General features: G+C 32.0%; 1 protein-coding gene across 6 annotated transcripts; it reads left to right on the top strand.

Annotated features, from left to right (window-relative positions):
• The first annotated feature begins 3,676 nt into the window (after positions 1 to 3,676).
• On the top strand, positions 3,677 to 20,352 carry LOC105636877 (ABC transporter C family member 12). 6 transcript variants are annotated; one of them, XM_012220268.4, is made up of 28 exons: positions 3,681 to 3,868; positions 4,536 to 4,881; positions 5,235 to 5,413; positions 6,561 to 6,600; positions 7,163 to 7,319; positions 7,483 to 7,597; positions 7,687 to 7,767; positions 7,894 to 7,918; positions 8,200 to 8,256; positions 8,820 to 8,885; positions 9,499 to 9,573; positions 9,760 to 9,867; positions 10,266 to 10,400; positions 11,042 to 11,148; positions 11,244 to 11,337; positions 11,953 to 12,120; positions 12,621 to 12,761; positions 13,517 to 13,717; positions 13,842 to 13,940; positions 14,041 to 14,193; positions 14,529 to 14,920; positions 15,826 to 16,006; positions 16,411 to 16,734; positions 17,052 to 17,808; positions 18,254 to 18,375; positions 18,762 to 19,007; positions 19,221 to 19,644; positions 20,031 to 20,352. In XM_012220268.4, exons 2-28 carry the CDS (start codon positions 4,549 to 4,551, stop codon positions 20,135 to 20,137), a joined length of 4,887 nt encoding a protein of 1,628 aa, XP_012075658.1. In that variant the 5' UTR covers positions 3,681 to 3,868; positions 4,536 to 4,548; the 3' UTR covers positions 20,138 to 20,352. The 6 variants fall into 6 exon arrangements, with proteins under 6 accessions (XP_089582929.1, XP_012075658.1, XP_020536048.1 ...); XM_020680389.3 differs by lacking the exon at positions 3,681 to 3,868 and adding an exon at positions 4,193 to 4,349; XM_020680388.3 differs by lacking the exon at positions 3,681 to 3,868 and adding an exon at positions 4,418 to 4,440.
• The last annotated feature ends 1,127 nt before the right edge of the window (positions 20,353 to 21,479 follow it).

Genomic DNA, 21,479 nt, shown 5'->3' on the forward strand with positions numbered 1-21,479 from the left:
TTTATTACAAGTTTGTTCATTTCCTTTTATTCCAATGCAGGAGGATTTGAATTTCTGAAACCCAAAAAATAAATCTAAGATCATCAAAAAATTTCTGAAAGCCAACCGAAGTTTGATTTGGTTTTTGTACACTGTTTGGCTCTAGTTTTCTAATTTCAGAATAACATGGCAGAGCAACAGAATTTAAACATAGGGGACGGGTGGGGCAGCTGACCCCCTAGTCGAATTTTTTATGTTTTAAAAAATTCATTCTAAACCTATGAATGGAATTTTTTTTTTTCTTTTTCATTTAGTATCTCCTCATTTTTTAAAATTTCTTTTGAATCCCTTAATTTTAGAGTTTTGGTGGTGGTAGATCATTTTAATAATTTTATTATATATATAACATTAGCTTGTGAGAAATATGTATGAATGGAAAACTTTATAATCTATTTTAATAATTTCACATTAAAAATATAACTAGAAGTAAGAAGAGCCAAAACATTTTTTTATGACAGAGGAATCGAAATCGGCCAATCAAACCACATCTAATCGGGATAACTAAGACTCTTTCTTTGTAGCGTTTTAGATAAATTTAATATATAGAACATAATTTGATAATCATTTTTCTTCTATTAAAACTGTAACATAATTTGATCAATAAAGTATCGGTTAGAGTGATGAGCGATCTCAATTTTCATAAAAGTAAAAATATAAATTCAATATTGAAAAATACACTTTACTATAAGGGAAAAAAACATTTACTTTTTACTATCACCACGCATTATACATCTTGGTCATAAAATATATATATTGGCTTTAACAATAATGAATATGAATTTTCTCCACTATCCCACCTAGCCGGGCCAGAAAACAATAGATTAAATCTAAATGAGTTGAAAAGAAAAGAAAAATGAATACTTTTTAAGTATAACCCGATTTACCCGATCAATATTTATTGTAGAATCAAATCAAATTGATTCCTTTAGATTCCTCTTTCAAAATTGAAAGCTTAACTTATGAATTTTAAGGCACAAACATCATTGCAGTTAAAGAGGCGTTGGTTTAAATGGAAAAGTTGAACCAAATTGGTTCAATTTGATTTTTGATATAATAATTAAATTGATTAGTTTGGTTCAATTTATAATTATAAAAGACTTTCATTTTAACTTTCTATTTTGTTATGGAAAATAAGTCAAAATTAATAAAACAAATCGAATCAATTTTATCCCTCAATTCAATCCGGTATTATACACAATTCAATTTTGATTTTGTTTAAAGAAAAATATAGTATAATTTTCGATCTTACCACCTTCAATTGCATGTATAATCAAATTGACCGATTGCACAATCTTGTATCAAGATTTATTTATATCTCAAAATACCCTGAACTTCAGGAATTTTTGCAATTTCACTCTATTTTAACATTTTGGGCGATTTTATTCTAATTTTAACATTTTCTCGTAATAGCACCCTCAATTGCACTTAAAGATGAAATTATAAATAAAAAAGTATTTTCATTCATATTTAATAAAAATTAAAAAAAATCCATTAGTCTATCCAATTGACATTGTACAGATTAAATTTTAAATTTTTAAACTAAATGTACTAATTAATAATTTAGTGATAATTTTTTGTTTCTTACTAAAAAATTTCAAAATATGGCATAAAGTTCAATTAATAAAATATAATCTTTCAATTATATATTTTGTAGCCATATTGTTTTTCATTTATAAAAAAAATAATATAGCCATATTATTTTTTATTTATAAAAAAAAGTAACTTCTTAATTATTTTAGTTGCACATTAAATATCATATTTCTAAATTTATAAATATGTAACCTACTAAATGTGGATAAAATTTAATATTCAAATATTTAAAATGTTATTACTAGTATTATTATTTATTTAACAATAAGATAATATACTTAAAAAAGCATGGAAATACTTTTTCTATTTGTAATTACATCCTTGATTGCAATCGAGGGTATTATCGTTATAAAATGTCAAAATTAGAATAAAATTGACAGAAAAATCAAAATAAAGTAAATTTATAAAAACTTACAAAGTTTGGGTATTTTGATACATTAATAACTAATTAGATATACCTCACCCCTGAAGCAACAAAAAAAAAAAAAAAAAAAAAAAAAACACACATGGAATATAAAAATGCATAAATTCACCAATTTACTTTTTATTAAAAATTTTATGACATCTTCAACTTTCATTTTGACCTGTTGAACACTTCAAACTATAAAATTGTACCTATTAAATATTTTAATTGACTTATTAAACACTTCTACTTATAAAATTATATCGATTAAATACTTATTAGATAATTAAAAATATAAAGATTATTGCTTCAAAAATTATAGAATCACATATTAAATCAATTTTTTGCAAATGAAAGCCAAAAACCTTAAAATTTTATTGCTTCTAATTTAATAAGGTGTGAGATTATTAAAAAAAAAAAATCGAGAGTGACACAAAATTGATTTTAAAATTAATAGTGCAACAAATTTTTTTTTTAAACATCAATAATTAAATTATATATTCAGCTAAATTTTAACAGAACGGTTTAAATGGCTATTTAAAAAAAAAAAGAACCTAATTGTCTAATCATTAGTAAATAAGGTTTGCCAATTGCTATATTGACTATTTAGTCTCTATTTTCAGGAAAATGAAACTTAAATATATTTGATAAAATAATTATTTCGTCCATAAAGTGATATTTAAAGAGTCAAAACCTCAAAATAAAGAGACTAAATAGTTAATTATGACAAATCTATGGATGAAAAAGTACTTTACCCAACAATAATTGCTAATTCCAAAAGGACACATGTCACGACCTACGTCAGAATATTATATTTCATTCAAACGCGCCCATTGGCACCGGCTGACAGGTGAATTTTGGCAGGGTATACATTTTATATTAAACACAACACAACACTACATGCAGGGGGTAGATGCACTCTAAAGCGGAGGGGAGGGTAAAATCATAAATTTATTTTAAATTTTAAGTGTAATTTTTGTAAAAGAATATTTATAGTTTGCCCTTGCTATTTAGGAAAAATTATATTTTAGCCCCTAACTACTTAGGCCGGGTCAGCCTCTGTTCACGTCGGTCTACACGAAACGGATAAATTTCTAACCTAGTGTCAATATTTTTTTTATTAGAAGGAAAATAGTGTCAATATTATATATAATATTTTTATTTAAAAGAAATTATCAAAAGGATGTTAAATTGTCTATTACAGTATGAGTGTAAAAAAAAATTTTTTTTGGTATTTTTTAACGTGAAATATATATATATTTTTTAATGTGATAGAGATTAATATTAGGAACAAAGAAACCACCACTTTATATTTCTTTTCGCAGTTTCTTGAGTAAATTTTTTTATTTTATTTATTTTTTTAAAGGTATTTTTTTCTTTTCTTTCATGGAAATAAGAAAAGAAAATTACAGACCAAAAATCAATTCACATGGGTTGGAGAAGTATTATTTAATAAAATTCAATTATTGGATTAGCATATCCATCTTTGGATGGACGAATTTTATTCGGGCGGGTAAAATTGCCATCCACTAGTATCTATGATCCTATGGAGTCTTACCCGATATTAGGTCAACCGTGACCTTACGTCAGCCGTGACGTTGCAAACCTCCACATGTTTTGTCTGATTGTCTCTCTCTCGTCTGCCTCTCTCCTTGGCTTACTGTTCTTGTTCGAAACACCAATTGTATTCTTTGTTCTTTAGTAATTATGTATACTGTATATATTGACTCACCAGTGACCATGCAAGTCATACTCCTTTGTTATGCTAGTTTTCAAACAATCTTGAGTGACAGTGCCAAAACTTTTAAACCGGTTCTTGATTCTTGATCCTCGAAGGTACAACCATATTCTTCTTCTATTTCAGTTGCTCATTGTTGTAAGACTATGATGCTAATTGAAACAGTTAAACGGACTTTGTGTTTTGCATTGGTAAATTGAGGGTGCTCGAAATTTCCCATTTGCTATTTGCTTAAAAAAATGATTTCTTTAAAAGTTGGATTAGTAAAGACACAGAGCACAATGGGTTGGGTTTAATTAACTACGTATGTACGTAAACTGGTGAAGCTTTGAGCGGATAAGCTTAATTGCATCTTTGTGGCTGTTATTCTCTTTCTGTTATTTATGGCCCCTCTTGGTTGCTGAGAAAATGTTAAAATTCATTTTTTTTTTGTGAGAGATTGAAATGAGTACTTTGGTATTCAAATGAAACAATTTCAAACTCGTGAAGTTAACTTTTCTTTTATCAGCAACCAAATGGAGGGTGGTTGCATTTTCTTTCAGTTTCTCTTTCGAGATTTATATGTTTTGAGTTAACAAGGTTGGCTTTGCAAATATTAGGACTGAGATGAATTTTTCGTTGTTCTGTTAATGTGTAAAGTTCTGAATGTGTATTTTATCATAGACAACCAGTTAAGTTTTGTTTGAGTTTTGCAAATATTGGTTCTACTAGGAAACACAAAATTTGAGGGTATAAATCAATGTATTAATTTGTGATGTTTTGCAGGTGGTGAGGAAAGATGGGTTTGGAGCCATTGGACTGGTATTGTCGACCGGTGGCAAATGGGGTTTGGGGAAAAGAAGTGGACAGTGCATTTGGTGCATATACCCCATGTGCCATTGATTCTCTAGTGATTTGCATTTCTCATTTGGTTCTTCTGGGGTTGTGCTTTTACAGAATCTGGTTGATTAAGAACAATTCAAAAGCTGAAAAGTACAGTTTGAGGACAAAGTACTACAATTATATGTTAGGGTTATTGGCTGCCTATTGCACAGCTGAGCCTTTATTGAGGTGGGTGATGGATATCTCTATTTTTAACCTGGATGGACAGACTAGTCTTGCCCTCTTTGAGGTATGTTTTCTTATTTAAAAGTATTCTGTCAAGTTCCCCATAATTAAGGATTTTCGATTTTGGAAGTGCTAGCTTCAATTTGTGCAGTAGTTTGAATATGTACTTGCTAAATTGGAAGCTTTGAATCTCTACTTGTTAAATTGGAAGCTTCCTCATGGAAGCAATGTGTTTTAATAATCTCGGCATACTATCCAAAATTTGCTCATTGTCTTACAGATCTGATTGGTGAACCATATCTGTCTTTCTTTTATTTTATCAGGTCATAATATGGTTTCAGTAGGGATGTTTTTGTTTTTGTTATGATAGTCCATTACTTATCAATATATTTCAAGTAATTTTTTTCCCTGTTGCAGATTGTATCATTGATCATTGAGGCTCTTACCTGGTGTTCAATGGTTATTATGCTCAGTTTGGAAACCAAAATTTATATCCGGCAGTTTCGGTGGTATGTGCGGTTTGGAGTTATTTATGTGTTGGTAGGGGACGCTGCAATGCTTAATCTAATTTTTCGTATGCAAGGTTACTACAGCAGGTTAGTTTTTCTCCTATTCCCAAGCTATTAAGTTTAGTCACCTCTTTTTTTTTTTCACCATGCAGCATTAAACTGTGAGTTAATATTGGCAATAAAATGAATGTATTGACTCTTGATACCTTTACTATCTCCTGTGCTCATTTATCTATATTTATCAAGAACAAGGTAAGACTGTACATTTATAATGGAGCAATATTTCTTTAGTTATATCATTGTAAGTTGAGAGCATGTGGCATCAGTTATGCCAAATTTTTTCAGTATTAAACTTGTGTATGATCATTATTGAAAATGCATTCTATCAAACTTATAAATTGGGATAAAGAAATGGAAATTTAGGCTGTGATGAGCTTTTGAAAAAAAAAAAAAAAAAATATATATATATATATATATATATATATATATATATATATATATATATATATATATATATATGGGATTAAACTTGTGAACTTTTAATTTCAAAGGACATTTTGGCTTTTGTAGATTTTGACACAATACATATACATGGATTTGCCTGTTACCCAATGTTGGACTATAATTTGTATTTTTGAAAAATATGTTTCATTAATGCTGCAAAGATATGGTAATGCCTTTGGTAAAGTAATGTTATTACGAATGGAATATTTTATTAAAATCAGAAACTTCTGTCTTGGTGTATATTTAGCAAGCTCAAATGAAGTAACATTACAGGTGAATGGCCTTTATTTATGTACTTTTCAAAACTGTACTAGAACTTTCAGCTTCAACTAGTGATGATAGTGTCTGTTTTGTTTTTAATCCATATTAGGCTTCTGAAATGAAGATCATGGGATTTTTCTTGTTAAAATGTTGCATTATGTAAGGTAGCTGTTAGTATTCATGGTCAGGAATTTAAAAAAGTTATTGTTATGTTGATGATTAGTGGTAATATAGATATGCAACAAACTCATTTTTTTTAGGGAAAATTTTAATAGATGATATTAAGCCTCAAAGAAAAAAAAAAAAAAAAAAAAAAACTATGTATAACGAATGCATAAACTTTGGTATGAGGTTGGATGGGCTTATTCTAGATAAGGATGCACATTGCATTTGTGGAGTTACATCTTTTAAGTTCAAACCTTTTAGATGTGTTGGTGACAATACATTCTCATTCTTTGTTTGTTTGTAGATTTGCATTGTACACATACCTCAGTTCTGTTCTCTGCCAGGTTTGTTGCCTTTTTTTTATTTTCTTTTCCTGCCCTAGTAGACGTAGTAGATGTCTCTAGATTCTGTGTAAAGCTACAAGTTGGTTCAAGATTCAGATTATTGAATGCCAAGGCAACAAATATTTTTTGGTAACATAAAATTAGTTTCCATGAATTTCCATGTTACAATCATAACAAGGTCATAACGGTAGCTGGAAATTTCAATATTGTTGGAATCTTTACTAGCTAGCACATGGTATAGAGAGGAAAAATTCAATTTTTTTTATGCCTATGTAGGTTGCAGATACTTATCCTGTCTTGACCCCAGAAAGGGCTTAAATCTGGATTCTTTCCACTTATGTGCTGTATAGGCTGTGGCAAACCACATAGTGATCTAATTAAAATGTGGGACCATAAAGAATTTTGCTTACACAGGTTGAAGCTGGGGTTAGAATGTCAAGTTTTGCATAGAAAAATATGAACAATATACCTTGGGTTTTGTTTGATTTTCCTTTTAACTTATTTTGGAACCATTCCAGGGATGTCAATTGTATTATGGTTTATCAACATTTTTGCGGTGTAGGTTTTGTTTGGTGTTCTTCTTCTTGTGTATATTCCCGATTTGGATCCTCATCCAGGTTACAACATTGTGCAACCTGAGTATCCTGTAAATGGTGAATATGAAAAACTTCCTGGAGAAGAGCGAATATGTCCCGAGAGGCATGTCAACTTATTTTCTAGTAAGTAGTTAAATTTTCAGTTCAGTGTCCCCCATTTTATGTTCCTCTTTTAAGCAGTTCTACTTCTTGGTTATTGTTTTCAAATACAAATATGATTTGCACATTGGCGAGGGATCTAATTCTGATCTGCGTACTGATTACGTTGGTCATTGTCCTCTTATAGGGATATGTTTTGGATGGATGACTCCACTTATGCAGCAAGGTTATGAAAGGCCTATCACTGAAAAGGATGTATGGAAGTTAGACACATGGGATCAGACTGAGACATTGATTAAAAAGTTTGTCCCACATTTCATCTCTTATATAGGTTTCTGCTCGAACTTTGTCACTGCTGCAGACTTCTGAAAAAAATTTTCTACTTTTGCAGGTTCCGGAAATGTTGGATTGAAGAATCTCAAAGGCCAAAGCCACGGCTTTTAAGAGCATTGAACAATAGCTTTGGGAGAAGGTATTGGTTCTGCTCTCATGTTTCATTTCTTTTCCTTTTGATTCTAATTGATAAACAATCAGGTGGTTAGAAATATATCATGCATTGATATATGTCTCTTTGTTTTCATTCATAAATTTTCTGCAGGTTCTGGTTGGGTGGGTTGTTTAAGGTAATTATCTCCTGTTTTATTTATCACGGATGTTAGTTTGGTCTAACTTCTTTAATTGAGTTAGAAGCAGGATGCTCATATGCCTTTTTCTTTGGCCTGACAAGTTCCTGTCCTGATCATTATAGATACCTGAGGAAAATTATGGCTTGAATTTGACGAACTTGGATTTGACATATCAATTGCTCATTTCTTTTCCATTTTCCTCCAAATTTATTTTATGTGAAATTATGAAACTTTCTACTAATGGCACGATTCACATGGAATTTAATGATTTCTTGTAGATTGGAAATGATCTTTCACAGTTTGTTGGGCCTGTTTTGCTGAACCATCTCTTAAAGGTTTGTTGTTGTGGAAAATTCTCATGGATTGTATTAATGTTTATCATCATTGTTGTGGGTTCAGTAGGTTTCTGCCTTCTATAATAGTTTATTTCTCTCTGGAAAATATAAGAAAAAATCAGGAGAATCTGCAAAAATCAGGAAAATCTTATTTCAAACTCACCAAATCTTATTGGACCATGCCTAACATTTAGGTGATACTGATTAGCTTGATTAATTTAGCACACACATCAACAAAACCAAACTAGAAGAGTTCTAGGAATGTTGTAATAGATGTTGATTTATCTTCTGGATATTTTTTAGAGCAAATTTAACTGTAGTGTAATTTTAACATCACATTCTGATCATTTTTTTTAAGAAAAATAGTTTGATATTCTAGTTTCCTAGAAAAGATAACAAATCATAGTTTGATTTTCTAAGCAAATTTAACTGGAGTTTTCTATTTACGTATATTTTTTCACGGCAACAGAGTAGTTTAGTTAATTAAATCAGATTTTATTTGAAACAAACTCAACTTTAATGCCATGCACTCATAATATTGTAAGTCTTTTATCATTTTGCAGTCAATGCAACGAGGGGATCCAGCCTGGATTGGTTATATCTATGCTTTCTCAATTTTTGTTGGAGTGGTATGGTTCCTATTTCATGTTTTATCATTTTGAATTTTATATCTCCTAAAAGAATTTTTCATATGCTTTTCCATGGGCATGCAAAATGTATTTTGTTTTGAGTCTGGGCAAGGATTTCAAGTCATTTAGTTTCTATTTTCATCTTTCAATCTTCAAAATTTCTCATATGCTTGATTGTATTCTTTTGAGCTGTATCAGTAGAGGGAATAACTGCTTTATCATTTTATAAACTCTATAGTATCAGGAGGATATTGCACATTTAACAATGATGTTTTGACTTTTGAGTTCTGAATTTAAGGTTTTCCCAACTTCTTACTCTTGGGACTTAAAGATTTTTAAATGACAAGTGATAAATGACATGAATTACAATTTTCTTAGTGTGTCTGAAAGAGTAAATGGTTATATTAAGCAGTTCTTGAGGTTCGTGAGCTTCCTTCTCCTATTCCTATATTGTTTTTCTTTATGCTTAATTAATTTTATCATGCTATGAGATATTTATTTATGTTTTGCTTCTCTATCTGCCTGCTTTGTTTTATCTATTGTATTTATTCGCCTGTGGCATAGATAACTTGGTGAAATCTTTTTATTGACTAGTTGATTTTACTTGGTTCAGTCATTAGGTGTGCTATGTGAATCTCAGTACTTTCAGAATGTTATGCGCACTGGTTTTCGGCTGAGATCAACTTTGGTAAATCATTGTTCTGTTTTAACAATGTCTAGACACACATGGAGCTGCTTTGGCATATCGGATTCAGCCTCATTTCCCTTCTGAATCTGGTCAATTGCCTAATCAGATTCCATTTTGGCATTCCTGAATGAATTAAGTATTTTGAAATGAGATGCCTTGTTCATAGCCAATTGCTTTTAATTGCAGGTGGCTGCCATATTTCGTAAATCCTTGAGACTAACTCATGAGAGCCGCAAGAATTTTCCATCTGGGAAGATAACAAATATGATCACTACAGATGCCAATGCACTTCAGGTATGCTCTTTCTGAGTGGCCATTGATGTTAATTGCTTAATTCATTCAAGAAAAAGGAAATTTTGCTTCAAAATAACTGTAGGCACAATGGCCTGCTTTGGTTCTATTGTCCCTTGTATAAGAGGTAAACATGAAATTCATGTCATTGGATGGAAAAAGAAAACAAGAAGAAATTTAAATTAAATGAAAACCAAATATATAATTTTATAGGGCATCATTGATCAAAGGGAGAGTAGCATTCTTACTGTAAGCAATATATAAAATATCTAGTGTGACTTCTCTACTTGCTATTTATTCCATATGCAAAAGTGGTTAAACCAGTAAAAGAACACAGCTTGTTTTCTCCATTTTTCTTTTGTTTCTTAGGGCTAAGGTATTTTCCTTTGGACATTGTTCAGCAAATATGCCAACAACTACATGGATTGTGGTCAGCTCCATTTCGCATCACCATGGCTATGGTTCTTCTCTATCAGCAACTTGGTGTTGCTTCGCTTCTTGGTTCACTAATCCTTGTTCTCATGGTCCCAATACAGGTCAGACGCTTCCTATCCTTTGTTAATATGTATCTGTGTTGCTTCAGTCATTTACTATGTATATTTTTGTCAATTATTCAAATTCCTATGTTCATCACGAGCATGAAAAGCTAAATTTATAGAATGTCCCTGAACCAAATAAGTGAAATCTCAAGAAGATCTCACTGATAAGCTTGGTCCATACTGAGGTTACATAGCACAAGCCAAAAGGTAGAAGGGATGACCTAGGAAAACCTTAAAATATTAATCTCTAAATTTTGATTGTAGTCCGTTGGGCTCTTCAGCTTTCCAAATTTTTTAACTATCGTGGATGACTCTAATGACTCAATTAATTAACCAATTAAGGGCTCAATTAAGTCCAATGGAAATATCAAGGTTATAAATTGAAGATCTAGTATAACTTCAAGAGCCAATTTGACATTTTGATCTTCTAATTAATAATAAAACAATATGATTTTCCTATTAATTTTGGCCTCGGGTAAAACTGTAACGAATCTTTGACATTAGGGAAAATTTGATGAAATTAAAAGGTTACAGTCAAATTGCAAATGCATTAAAAGTTTAGAGTTGTTTTGATTATGAAGCCTTAAGTACATCATGTATAATTTATGTTATCTTTTTTTGATGTTTTGTGATAACAGACAATTATTATAAGCAAAATGAGAAAACTAACTAAAGAAGGATTGCAGAGGACTGACAAGAGAGTCAGCCTCATGAATGAAATATTGGCTGCCATGTACACTGTTAAGTATGTTTGAATTTGAGAAGAATAAGCCTTACACTTCAACATGGTTTTACATCATTCATGGTGATTATTCTGACATTATACTGAAATTGTTCCAGATGTTATGCATGGGAGAAGAGCTTCCAGTCCAAAGTTCAAAATATACGCAATGATGAGCTATCATGGTTCCGCAATGCACAATTACTATCTGCTGTATGTTGCAGAACACAAATTTGGAATTTTTTCGCTCATATCTATTTGAAGGGTGCCAAAAGCATAATGATTCAATTAGCTGCTATTTAAAATTGTTTCACAATTTTCAAAGAATACTACTGTGGTGGACACATAACTAATAGATTTGACTGATTACACTTTTATAATTGTTACTGTTTTCTGGAAACTGTAAATTACCAAATATGCTTTGAACTTTTTTTTTACTCTATACTCAATTTATATTGCATGATTCCATTTTGATCAAAACCAAAGATGGAAATAGAAAAACACCTAGAAAAGGCATGCATGCCTAACATAGTATAGTCAACCCTTTGTTGCTAACTGCAAACTTACTAATTGAGTATATAGCTACATACACCAACAAGTAGTCGGTATTGTGATGATGATGTAGACTTATCAAATTAATATGTTCACCATATGCTTAGTATCTAAAAGCATAATACTTTAAGTTAATGAATTCACGATTCTCCTACATCATATTCTATAGATGGTCTTCCATTATATATGCTGCATATGCATATCAATTATCATACTGCTAGGCTTCAATGTGTAAAATTCTTTCTTGTCTTGACTTACTATTGCTTTCTATTGCAGTTCAACAGTTTCATATTGAACAGCATCCCAGTGGTTGTGACATTGGTTTCATTCGGGACATTCACTTTCCTTGGTGGAGATTTGACACCTGCAAGGGCATTCACATCTCTCTCTTTATTTCAAGTGTTACGATTTCCTTTAAACATGCTTCCCAACTTGTTAAGTCAGGTTCTATCATTTTCCCTGTTCACTAAATATGCTTGGCTATCTCTTTTGATTCTTATCAATGCCTTGAAGTGAGTGAATTTAGAACAAACAGCACAAGAGAATATATAATGATAAAGTATTTATACTTCAATATGTCAAACTGAGAATCTAAAATATTTGTGACATTTGGAGAAACAACATGCTTAGAAGTTTTTCTGGATTCATATGAATATTATTTCACTTAATAAAATTATTTGTCTCTTTTACAATGGACTGAAGATGACAAGAAGCAATTAAATTATTCTTTTGTGCAAGAATAACTGCATAATTTTCTTAGATTGTTGTAGTTTGAAAGAAGTATATTTACACATGCTTTTTTTTTTTTTTTTGTATCTGAATCTGTCATCTTGTAATGTACTTAAAAAGAATTACGTTCCATGTAGTCCCAAGTTCTTTGTAAGGACACTGGATTTACTCAAATTGGTTTGTGATTTCACAATAACACTGAACTGGTTTGGCAGGTTGTAACTGCAAACGTGTCATTACAACGCCTGGAAGAACTTCTTTTAGCTGAAGAGAGAATTCTAGTACCAAATCCACCTCTTGAGCCAGAACTTCCAGCCATCTCAATCAAGGATGGATTCTTTTCATGGGATTCAAAGGTTAACTTCTAGAGCCCTCTCCTCATACTGAGTGCTTTAATCACCAAGCTGCCATAAAGAACCATTTTTCTTGCAGCTAAAACAACCTAGTAAACACAAGCAAAGAGGAGAGAAGTTGAAAATGAATCAAGTTTTTTAAGTGAGATATCTTATACCACCTCACTTGGGTGGTCAAGTGTGCTCGAAGTAAACCTTGTCCACATGTGAGCTAACAGTTACTCCTATATATATTAAGTGGCATAGGATATTTCCTCTAGACATAGTAGCCAAACCTATATTACCCTAACTAAACATGCTAGTTTCTACACCTTCATCATGACCCATTACTAAAATGCATGACTACATCTCATATTCATGTTGCAAGCAATATTTTACAACATGAGTGAAGAGGCTACACAATTATTTTGAGCTATGGTAAATTGGCTATAATGCATATCAAAAAATTGATATTTGAGGTAATAGAGATTAAGTGGAACATAATTGACTGGGTGGTAGAGTCGTGGAAACATCTGTTTCTTATATATTTTGGACATCAAACAATATGTTACTGCTAAAACATGAAAGAATTGAAATCTTGGATGAAAACATGTATGGATGCTATGAACTGCCTAAACAAGAATTCTTAGATATAAATATCGATGAGTTTTTTAGAAGTTTCATTAGGTCTTATCAAGTTATGCACTTATTGATATCGATAATCAAATATATTTGTTCCCCATATGTGATAGCAATCTTTGAACTCATGCTTTTTCCAGGCTGAGAAGCCTACATTGTCCAATATCAATTTGGACATACCAGTTGGCAGCTTAGTTGCAATTGTTGGTGGGACTGGAGAAGGAAAGACATCACTGATCTCAGCAATGCTTGGAGAGCTGCCTCCTGCAGCTGACACCAATGTTGGTATTAGAGGGACCGTTGCTTATGTTCCTCAAGTATCATGGATCTTCAATGCGACTGTGAGTGTCAGCCTAGTTTTTCTGCTTATCAACTTTGATCTAGTTATCTATTGCTCTGTACTACTATTCTAGTGATTCTCAATTATATATGTCTGCTTCTGATATAGAATATTCATTGTATCAGGTGCGTGACAACATATTATTTGGGTCCAAATATGAATCCACAAGATATTGGCAAGCTATTGATGTAACAGCATTACAGCATGATCTTGACTTACTTCCAGTTAAGTGGATTCAGGAACTAGGGTTACTGCTATTGATTTTGCTATTTGGTTCAAATTTGGAATATATCTTAGATTATCATCTCATAATTATTTTCTCAGGGCCGTGATCTTACGGAGATAGGTGAAAGGGGTGTGAACATCAGTGGTGGGCAAAAGCAAAGAGTTTCCTTGGCTAGGGCTGTCTACTCCAATTCAGATGTGTACATATTTGATGACCCTCTAAGTGCTCTAGATGCTCATGTTGGTCGGCAGGTATTAGTTCATTCTGATTAATACGAGCTCCCTTCAAGTTTATCTTGATCAGAAATATTGTTAGTACTACATTCTGTAGTGATCTTGACATAATTCAGTATGACGAGCATACTGATTTAATAAGGTCAACCTCCCTTTTGCAGTATAAGAGAAACGTTTTTAATGTTTTCTGCTAGAAGGCCACCCAAACAAATAGAAGAATTTTCTTTACTGATTTTCTTCACTTATTCTGATAATTTTCAAGACTATGGCTATGACTGGCCCAACATCTTGAAGCTTTAACAAGCAAATGTTTCTGGAAGCTTAGCACTGAACTAATCCCAAGTCATTTCCAGGTTTTTAACAGCTGTATCAAGGAAGCATTGCAAGGAAAAACTAGAGTTCTTGTTACAAACCAGCTACATTTTCTTCCACAGGTGGATAGGATTATTCTGGTTAGTGAGGGTACAATTAAAGAGGAAGGAACCTTTGAGGAGCTCTCTAAGAGTGGCAAATTGTTCCAGAAACTGATGGAAAATGCTGGGAAAATGGAAGAAGTGGAAGAACAAGCAGAAGAAAAAGAGAATACTGAAAATCGTGACCGTAAAAATTCAAAACCAGCAGGTGATGAGATAAATGAGTTGCCACATAATGCAGGGTATACAAAGAAAGGGAAAGGAAGGAAGTCTGTGCTTATCAAGCAAGAGGAAAGGGAAACAGGTGTTGTAAGTTGGAATGTTATGATGAGGTAATATACAACATTTTCAGGCTCATAATCTTTAAGATAAGACTGTACTTTTATATTTCAATTAATGTCTACTTTTTTTTCCGTGCTCAAAAGGACACCAAGCATAAGACCTATACCTAGAATAACCTCCAGGTGCACCTAGGCAACCACAATTGTTTCTGTAATTCTTTTATGTTAGAATTGATGGAAGACTTTTATTTTTAACTGATCTCAGAAACTTATTTGGCATCTATATGTATCACCTTAACAGAGAATTCAGATTCTCAAGTGAAGACTTCTTTTGATTTAGTAATAATGACCATTGATGCAACTTGTAGTTGAAAGAACAGAATTATACCCCAGAAGGCAACTAATCTTCTGAAATGGAGAAAAGCAGTATCGAGCTTATTTTTTCTATAAACAATTTTGATTCAACTTTTGTAAGAGCTTGGTTTTCTATAAACGAGTCCATGTTTATCAGTCTTTTACTCTTGATCAGTCATATATGAAAATAATATTAAAACATGATGTCTTATTATTTTTTTCATACAAATTATTTATCACGAAGTGGCTGGTGTCAAAACATCAATGGCTTTTTGTGGATCTGTTGTTGGTCAAACAAATTGTTCTTTAACAAGTATACAAATTTTGAAGTTCTTTTCTTATCCATTTTTTCTTTTTTTTTTTTTTTTCCTTTTCTTATCCCTCTACCACTCTCCTTCTCCGCACTAGCTAGAAGAGTCTCATGCTTACTTTTTCTATGGATAAATATCTCATCATCGTTCATGAATGCTGAGTTATTTCATGTCGTATTTTGAACATTATGCCCTACTTGTTCAGGCATCTTGCATACTTACATGCCTATGTTGTACATATTACAGATATAAGAATGCATACTTACATGCTTATGTTGTATATATTTACAGGTATAAGAATGCATTGGGAGGCACTATGGTGGTTATGGTACTGTTTGCATTCTATTCATCGACAGAAGTGCTTCGAGTTTCAAGTAGTACATGGTTAAGCTTTTGGACGGATCAAAGCACTTCAGAAGGCTATAGGCCTGGTTACTACATTTTAATTTATGCACTTCTATCACTTGGCCAGGTATGTCTGCTGTTTGTTGATTTCGGCATCTCCATTTGCTCTTGTGGCTACTGCCAACTTGTCAACCTTGTTCATCAGATTTTCAACAGAATTTGAAATATTCTTTTTCCCTATGATTTTAGAAGAACCATGGTACCATATGTTATTATATTATGAAAAAATAATATGTGATATAATCATGAAAATTATTGTGTGAACCTTGTATTTTAGACCGGCATGTCTTTTTGTGAGATTTTTGCAAGAAATATAGTTAATTCCATTTCTTCTTCTTTTTACAATTTCGATAGAAAATGAAATAATAGATGTAGAAGGAAAGAAAAATAAAAGAAAAAATAACAGGGAGGAAATAAAATGAAAATTTTTGCAATTGCTTAAGATTCCGTTGCTTCATATTTCTGGTTCAGGTAACAGTGACTCTGGCAAACTCTTATTGGTTGATCAGTTCAAGTCTTCGTGCAGCCAAAAGATTGCATGATGCCATGCTGGATTCAATCCTACGAGCTCCAATGCTATTCTTCCACACTAATCCAACAGGAAGGATCATCAATAGGTTTGCAAAGGATCTAGGTGAAATAGACCGCAATGTTGCCAGTTTTTCTAATATGTTTCTGAACCAAGTTTGGCAGCTTCTTTCAACATTTGTACTGATTGGCATAGTTAGCACGATATCCCTATGGGCCATAATGCCACTTCTCATCCTTTTTTATGTGGCCTATTTATACTACCAGGTAGTCACTTTTAGTGTATGCATCATTTGATCTTCTTTTTCCTCACAAGTCATAAGTTATCCCATCTAGTGAATCCTTTGTGTTTATTCTTTACCACTATGCAGAAATGGTTAGCTGACTCAGCTCTTAAATAAAGGAGGCTATGAATATCAAAAAATTTAGAAGAATGTGATTTTTAATATGCAATCAATTTCTGCAAGCATATATTTCCATTAACACAATTATTTATAATGTTTTTATGCCAGTTATCTCAACTTGCCACAAAGACTTTGCTTATATACAATATTTAATCATTATGGTCATATGTGTTTGCACAGAATACATCCCGTGAAGTAAAACGTCTGGATTCCATCACCAGATCTCCAGTTTATGCACAGTTTGGAGAAGCATTAAATGGTCTATCAAGCATTCGTGCATACAAAGCTTATGATCGAATGGCCAATATCAGTGGGAAGTCAATGGACAACAACATCAGATTCACCCTTGTGAATATTAGTTCAAATCGTTGGCTCACCATAAGATTGGAATCATTAGGAGGAATCATGATTTGGTTGACTGCATCCGTCGCAGTATTGCAGAATAGCAGATCTGAAAACCAGGTGGCATTTGCATCTACAATGGGTCTACTTCTCAGTTATACGCTAAATATTACTAATCTATTGAGTAATGTTCTTAGACAAGCAAGTAGAGCAGAAAATAGTTTTAATTCCGTTGAGCGTGCTGGAACGTATATAGATTTGCCTTCTGAAGCTCCAACCATAATTGAGAGCAATCGTCCTCCACCGGCATGGCCTTCTTCAGGATCAATAGAGTTCAGGGATGTTGTCTTGCGTTATAGACTAGAACTTCCTCCAGTCTTGCATGGATTGTCCTTCTCAGTTTCACCAAGTGAGAAGGTGGGAATAGTTGGGCGAACCGGAGCAGGGAAATCTAGCATGCTTAATGCATTGTTTCGTATTGTAGAACTTGAAAGAGGAGAAGTCATCATTGATGGCTGTGATGTTTCTAAGTTTGGACTGACAGATTTGAGAAAAGCTCTTAGTATCATACCACAATCACCTGTTCTTTTCTCAGGTACTCATTTTCAAGAGTAGAAGCTAGATTCTTTTGATTTAACTTCTTACCACATATTGTTTCAATTCTATATTGCCATTATAATTTGCTGTGAATTTATACTTTATTTTCTATTTCACAATTGTTTTCCACCTGAAAACTTGCCAGGTATGTCGGCAATTAATCCAGAAATTTCAACTGAGCTGAAATCATTGTCCCTAAAAATTTTCTATTTTACTTTGTTCTATTCTTATAATTAGAATGACCATGTTTATATTTTTGATGTTGAGACATTTAAGTCAACAAGCAATTTGTAACTTCAGTTCTTAATTTACTGTCTCCACTTAAGATGTCTGTGCATTTGCAATAGCACTTTCTTCAGTTCACTGCGACGGAAATCTTCCATGCTTCTTGTTTTCAGTTTAATTATAAAGATACCAATGATTTATAACTGTTGGTTTTCTAGGTACTGTGCGGTTTAATCTGGATCCATTTAGCGAACACAACGATGCAGACCTTTGGGAGGCTCTAGAGAGGGCACATCTAAAAGAAGTCATCAGGAAGAATACTTTTGGTCTAGATGCTGAGGTATAAAACTCAATTACTTGTTGTGTAGCTATCTTATTCAAGTCAAAATTCCTTGACCAATTCACTTGTGGCTCAAGCAATTCATACCGGAAGAGTGCTATAAATGCATTCCGTAAACAAACATCAAATCTGTATCGTAAGTAGGGGGGAAATTTACACAGTGGACAAGTACAAGTCTTTTGTGTGTCCACTCGTGTGTATAATATATTGTTTGTTAAATAGGCTCAATGAGAGCTCCAATTACCACTAAGTCAAATATTAGTTGTACGAGCCCTTGTATATTGATCTGTTTTGGGTTCTTCATAATGGAAAACAAGTTGCATATCCATTGTTTGAAAAGAAAGAAATACTACGAGCATCAACTAATGCGTGATTTTTGTATAAAGGTTTCTGAGGGAGGGGAGAATTTCAGTGTTGGACAGAGACAATTACTAAGTCTTGCGCGAGCATTGCTACGAAGATCAAAGATTCTTGTTCTTGATGAAGCAACTGCTGCTGTTGATGTCAGAACTGATGCTCTTATTCAAAAAACCATTCGAGAGGAATTTAAATCTTGCACAATGCTTGTTATTGCTCACAGACTAAATACTATCATTGACTGTGACAGAATTCTCGTGCTCGATGCCGGTCTGGTAATGCCTCAAATCATTTGTTTGTCGTGGAAATGTTTGTGTTTTGTGCTTTCTATAACCAGGATACTTGAACATTGATTATTCTATACTTCAGTATTCAAATAGCAAGAGCAGAAATCATTAACAACTCTTCCCCTGCTCATTTTAACTTCTAAATTCAAAAATTGTTACAATTCCAAGATTAGTATTACAATTTTATACATTTCCTTTCAGGTTTTAGAGCATGCAACTCCAGAGGAACTGCTATCAATTGAAGGAAGTGCATTCTCTAAAATGGTTCAAAGTACAGGATCTGCAAATGCTCAATACTTGCGCAGCTTAGTATTTGAGGGAAAAGAAAACAAATTCAGTAGAGAAGAAACCAAAAGTCAAGATGGCCAGAAGAGATGGATGGCCTCTTCAAGATGGTCTGCTGCTGCCCAATTTGCCCTTGCCATTAGCCTCACTTCTTCCTATAATGATCTTCAAAGGATAGTTATCGAAGACAAGGACAATATAGTCAACAGAACAAAAGATGCAGTAACAACATTGCAGGATGTCCTGGAGGGAAAACATAATGCAGAAATAAACATGACACTAGAAGAACACGAACTTCCCCAAGATCGATGGTGGTTCTCGCTCTACAGAATTGTTGAAGGTAAACATAATATTCAATCATTGCAGATAGATGCAAAATCACACATATTTTTATCCATGCTTTCCTGTTCGAGTGTCGAACAACTATCACAATTTACATTTTCTCACATTCAACAATTAAAAAATGAAATTCTTAAAAGTTGAACATTTTTATAGCTTTAAAAATTGAAAGATCTAATATTTTCTAATACGCTCCAAACTGCAGAAAATAATTTCCAACCAAATTTCAACGTTACAATCAAACAACAGAAAATAAGTCATATTCTCATAAAATGTTTTCCTGCAAACTATTTTCTTAGAACAAGTTATTTCCCATGAAACAAATGAACCCTGCAAGTTATTTCTCTTACCAACTCTTTTTGATCCCAATATGGTTTCTTGTTTCAGGTCTTGGTACAATGAGCAGTTTTGCTTACAATAGGCTGCAACAGTTAGAATATGACAATGAAAATGAATCACTTAACTGGGACAATATTGGAAGCACTGAGATTTAAATGTTGTAAAAGGTATATATATATGGTTGAAATATATATAATGAAAATTGCTTGAAAAAGCAGAGGAGCTCTGCTTTGCAATTTTGGATTTTGCTTTGCAAGTGTAATCATTTGTATATGGTAAAGATCTATTATTATTAGGAAATGAATGAACAAAAAAAAAAAAATCATTCTGATGGCTAATGTAAATTAATAAATGCAGTTTATTCATGTTATACTATGATTAAGATTAAAAAATATATATTTATAGACTAATGTTATTCAAGTCTGTAATATTACCCTACTATGATTTAAAAATTCAACATTATTAATTTAATTTTGCATTATTCATGTTCCTACAAAATTGTTAAAATTATATAATTTTTTCTCATTTCAATTTAGGGATTTTTTATTGTGCTTTTCTAATAATTTTTAGCTCAATATATAACTTCACTTTAGCTCAATATATAAATTCACTTCTCTATTTTTCATGGAAAAATCTTATGGCATCCTCAACTTTTCCATTTATCTATTGAACACTTCAATTTATAAATTTGACATATTAAACATTTTGTTTGACTTATTGAACACCTTAACTTATAAAATTATATTGATTAAACACTTATTAGATGGTTAAAAAATATAAAAATTATTATTTCAAAAGTTGTATTATCTATGAATTAAACTAATATTCTACATGTTAGGTAAAAAAAATTTAAAAATTATTATTTTTAGTATAAGAAGGTGTGAAATTATTTTAAAAAGTGAAATTTAAGGTGTCATAAGAACCATATTATAATTTAGGATGCTATATATTTTTTTTTTTTTATAAAAGTTCAGGAATTAAATTGTGCATCGAGCATAATTTTTATGTTGTTTTGCATTCCATCTTTTAAGTAATACCATAATCGGTTGAATAATGAGGAATGGAACCGGAATCTCAACCAAATTGAACGGCGGTTTATGAGAAAGTTTGGAAGCCAATCAATTTTATGATTTTTATCCTATTGAAGTAAATTTGAACTGCGCACAGCACAGGAGGATATGATTCAGTGATAAGTGCATATATGACCTGACGATAGATTCAGATTCGAATCATCCTCCTTTAATACTTAAAATTATACACTAAAGTCCAGTACTTCTATTCTAAAATATTTTTATGTTTATTTTTGAAAATAAATTTGATATTTTATATAATTTAATATAAATAACTTACCTCTAATGGAACTGAAGTAATAAATTTAGTATGATATGCGATAATTAACTTGTAATATTAATGGATTAATGATTTTTTTTTTTTTTTTTTTTTTGGGTTTTTGTGGTTTGATATTAGTTTAACAGTTAATTTACTTCTGCTAGAACA

The sequence above is a fragment of the Jatropha curcas genome, chromosome 10, assembly GCF_041381405.1.
Source record: "Jatropha curcas cultivar XTBG-Jc1 chromosome 10, XTBG_Jcur_1.0, whole genome shotgun sequence".
Classification (NCBI taxonomy): domain Eukaryota; kingdom Viridiplantae; phylum Streptophyta; class Magnoliopsida; order Malpighiales; family Euphorbiaceae; genus Jatropha; species Jatropha curcas.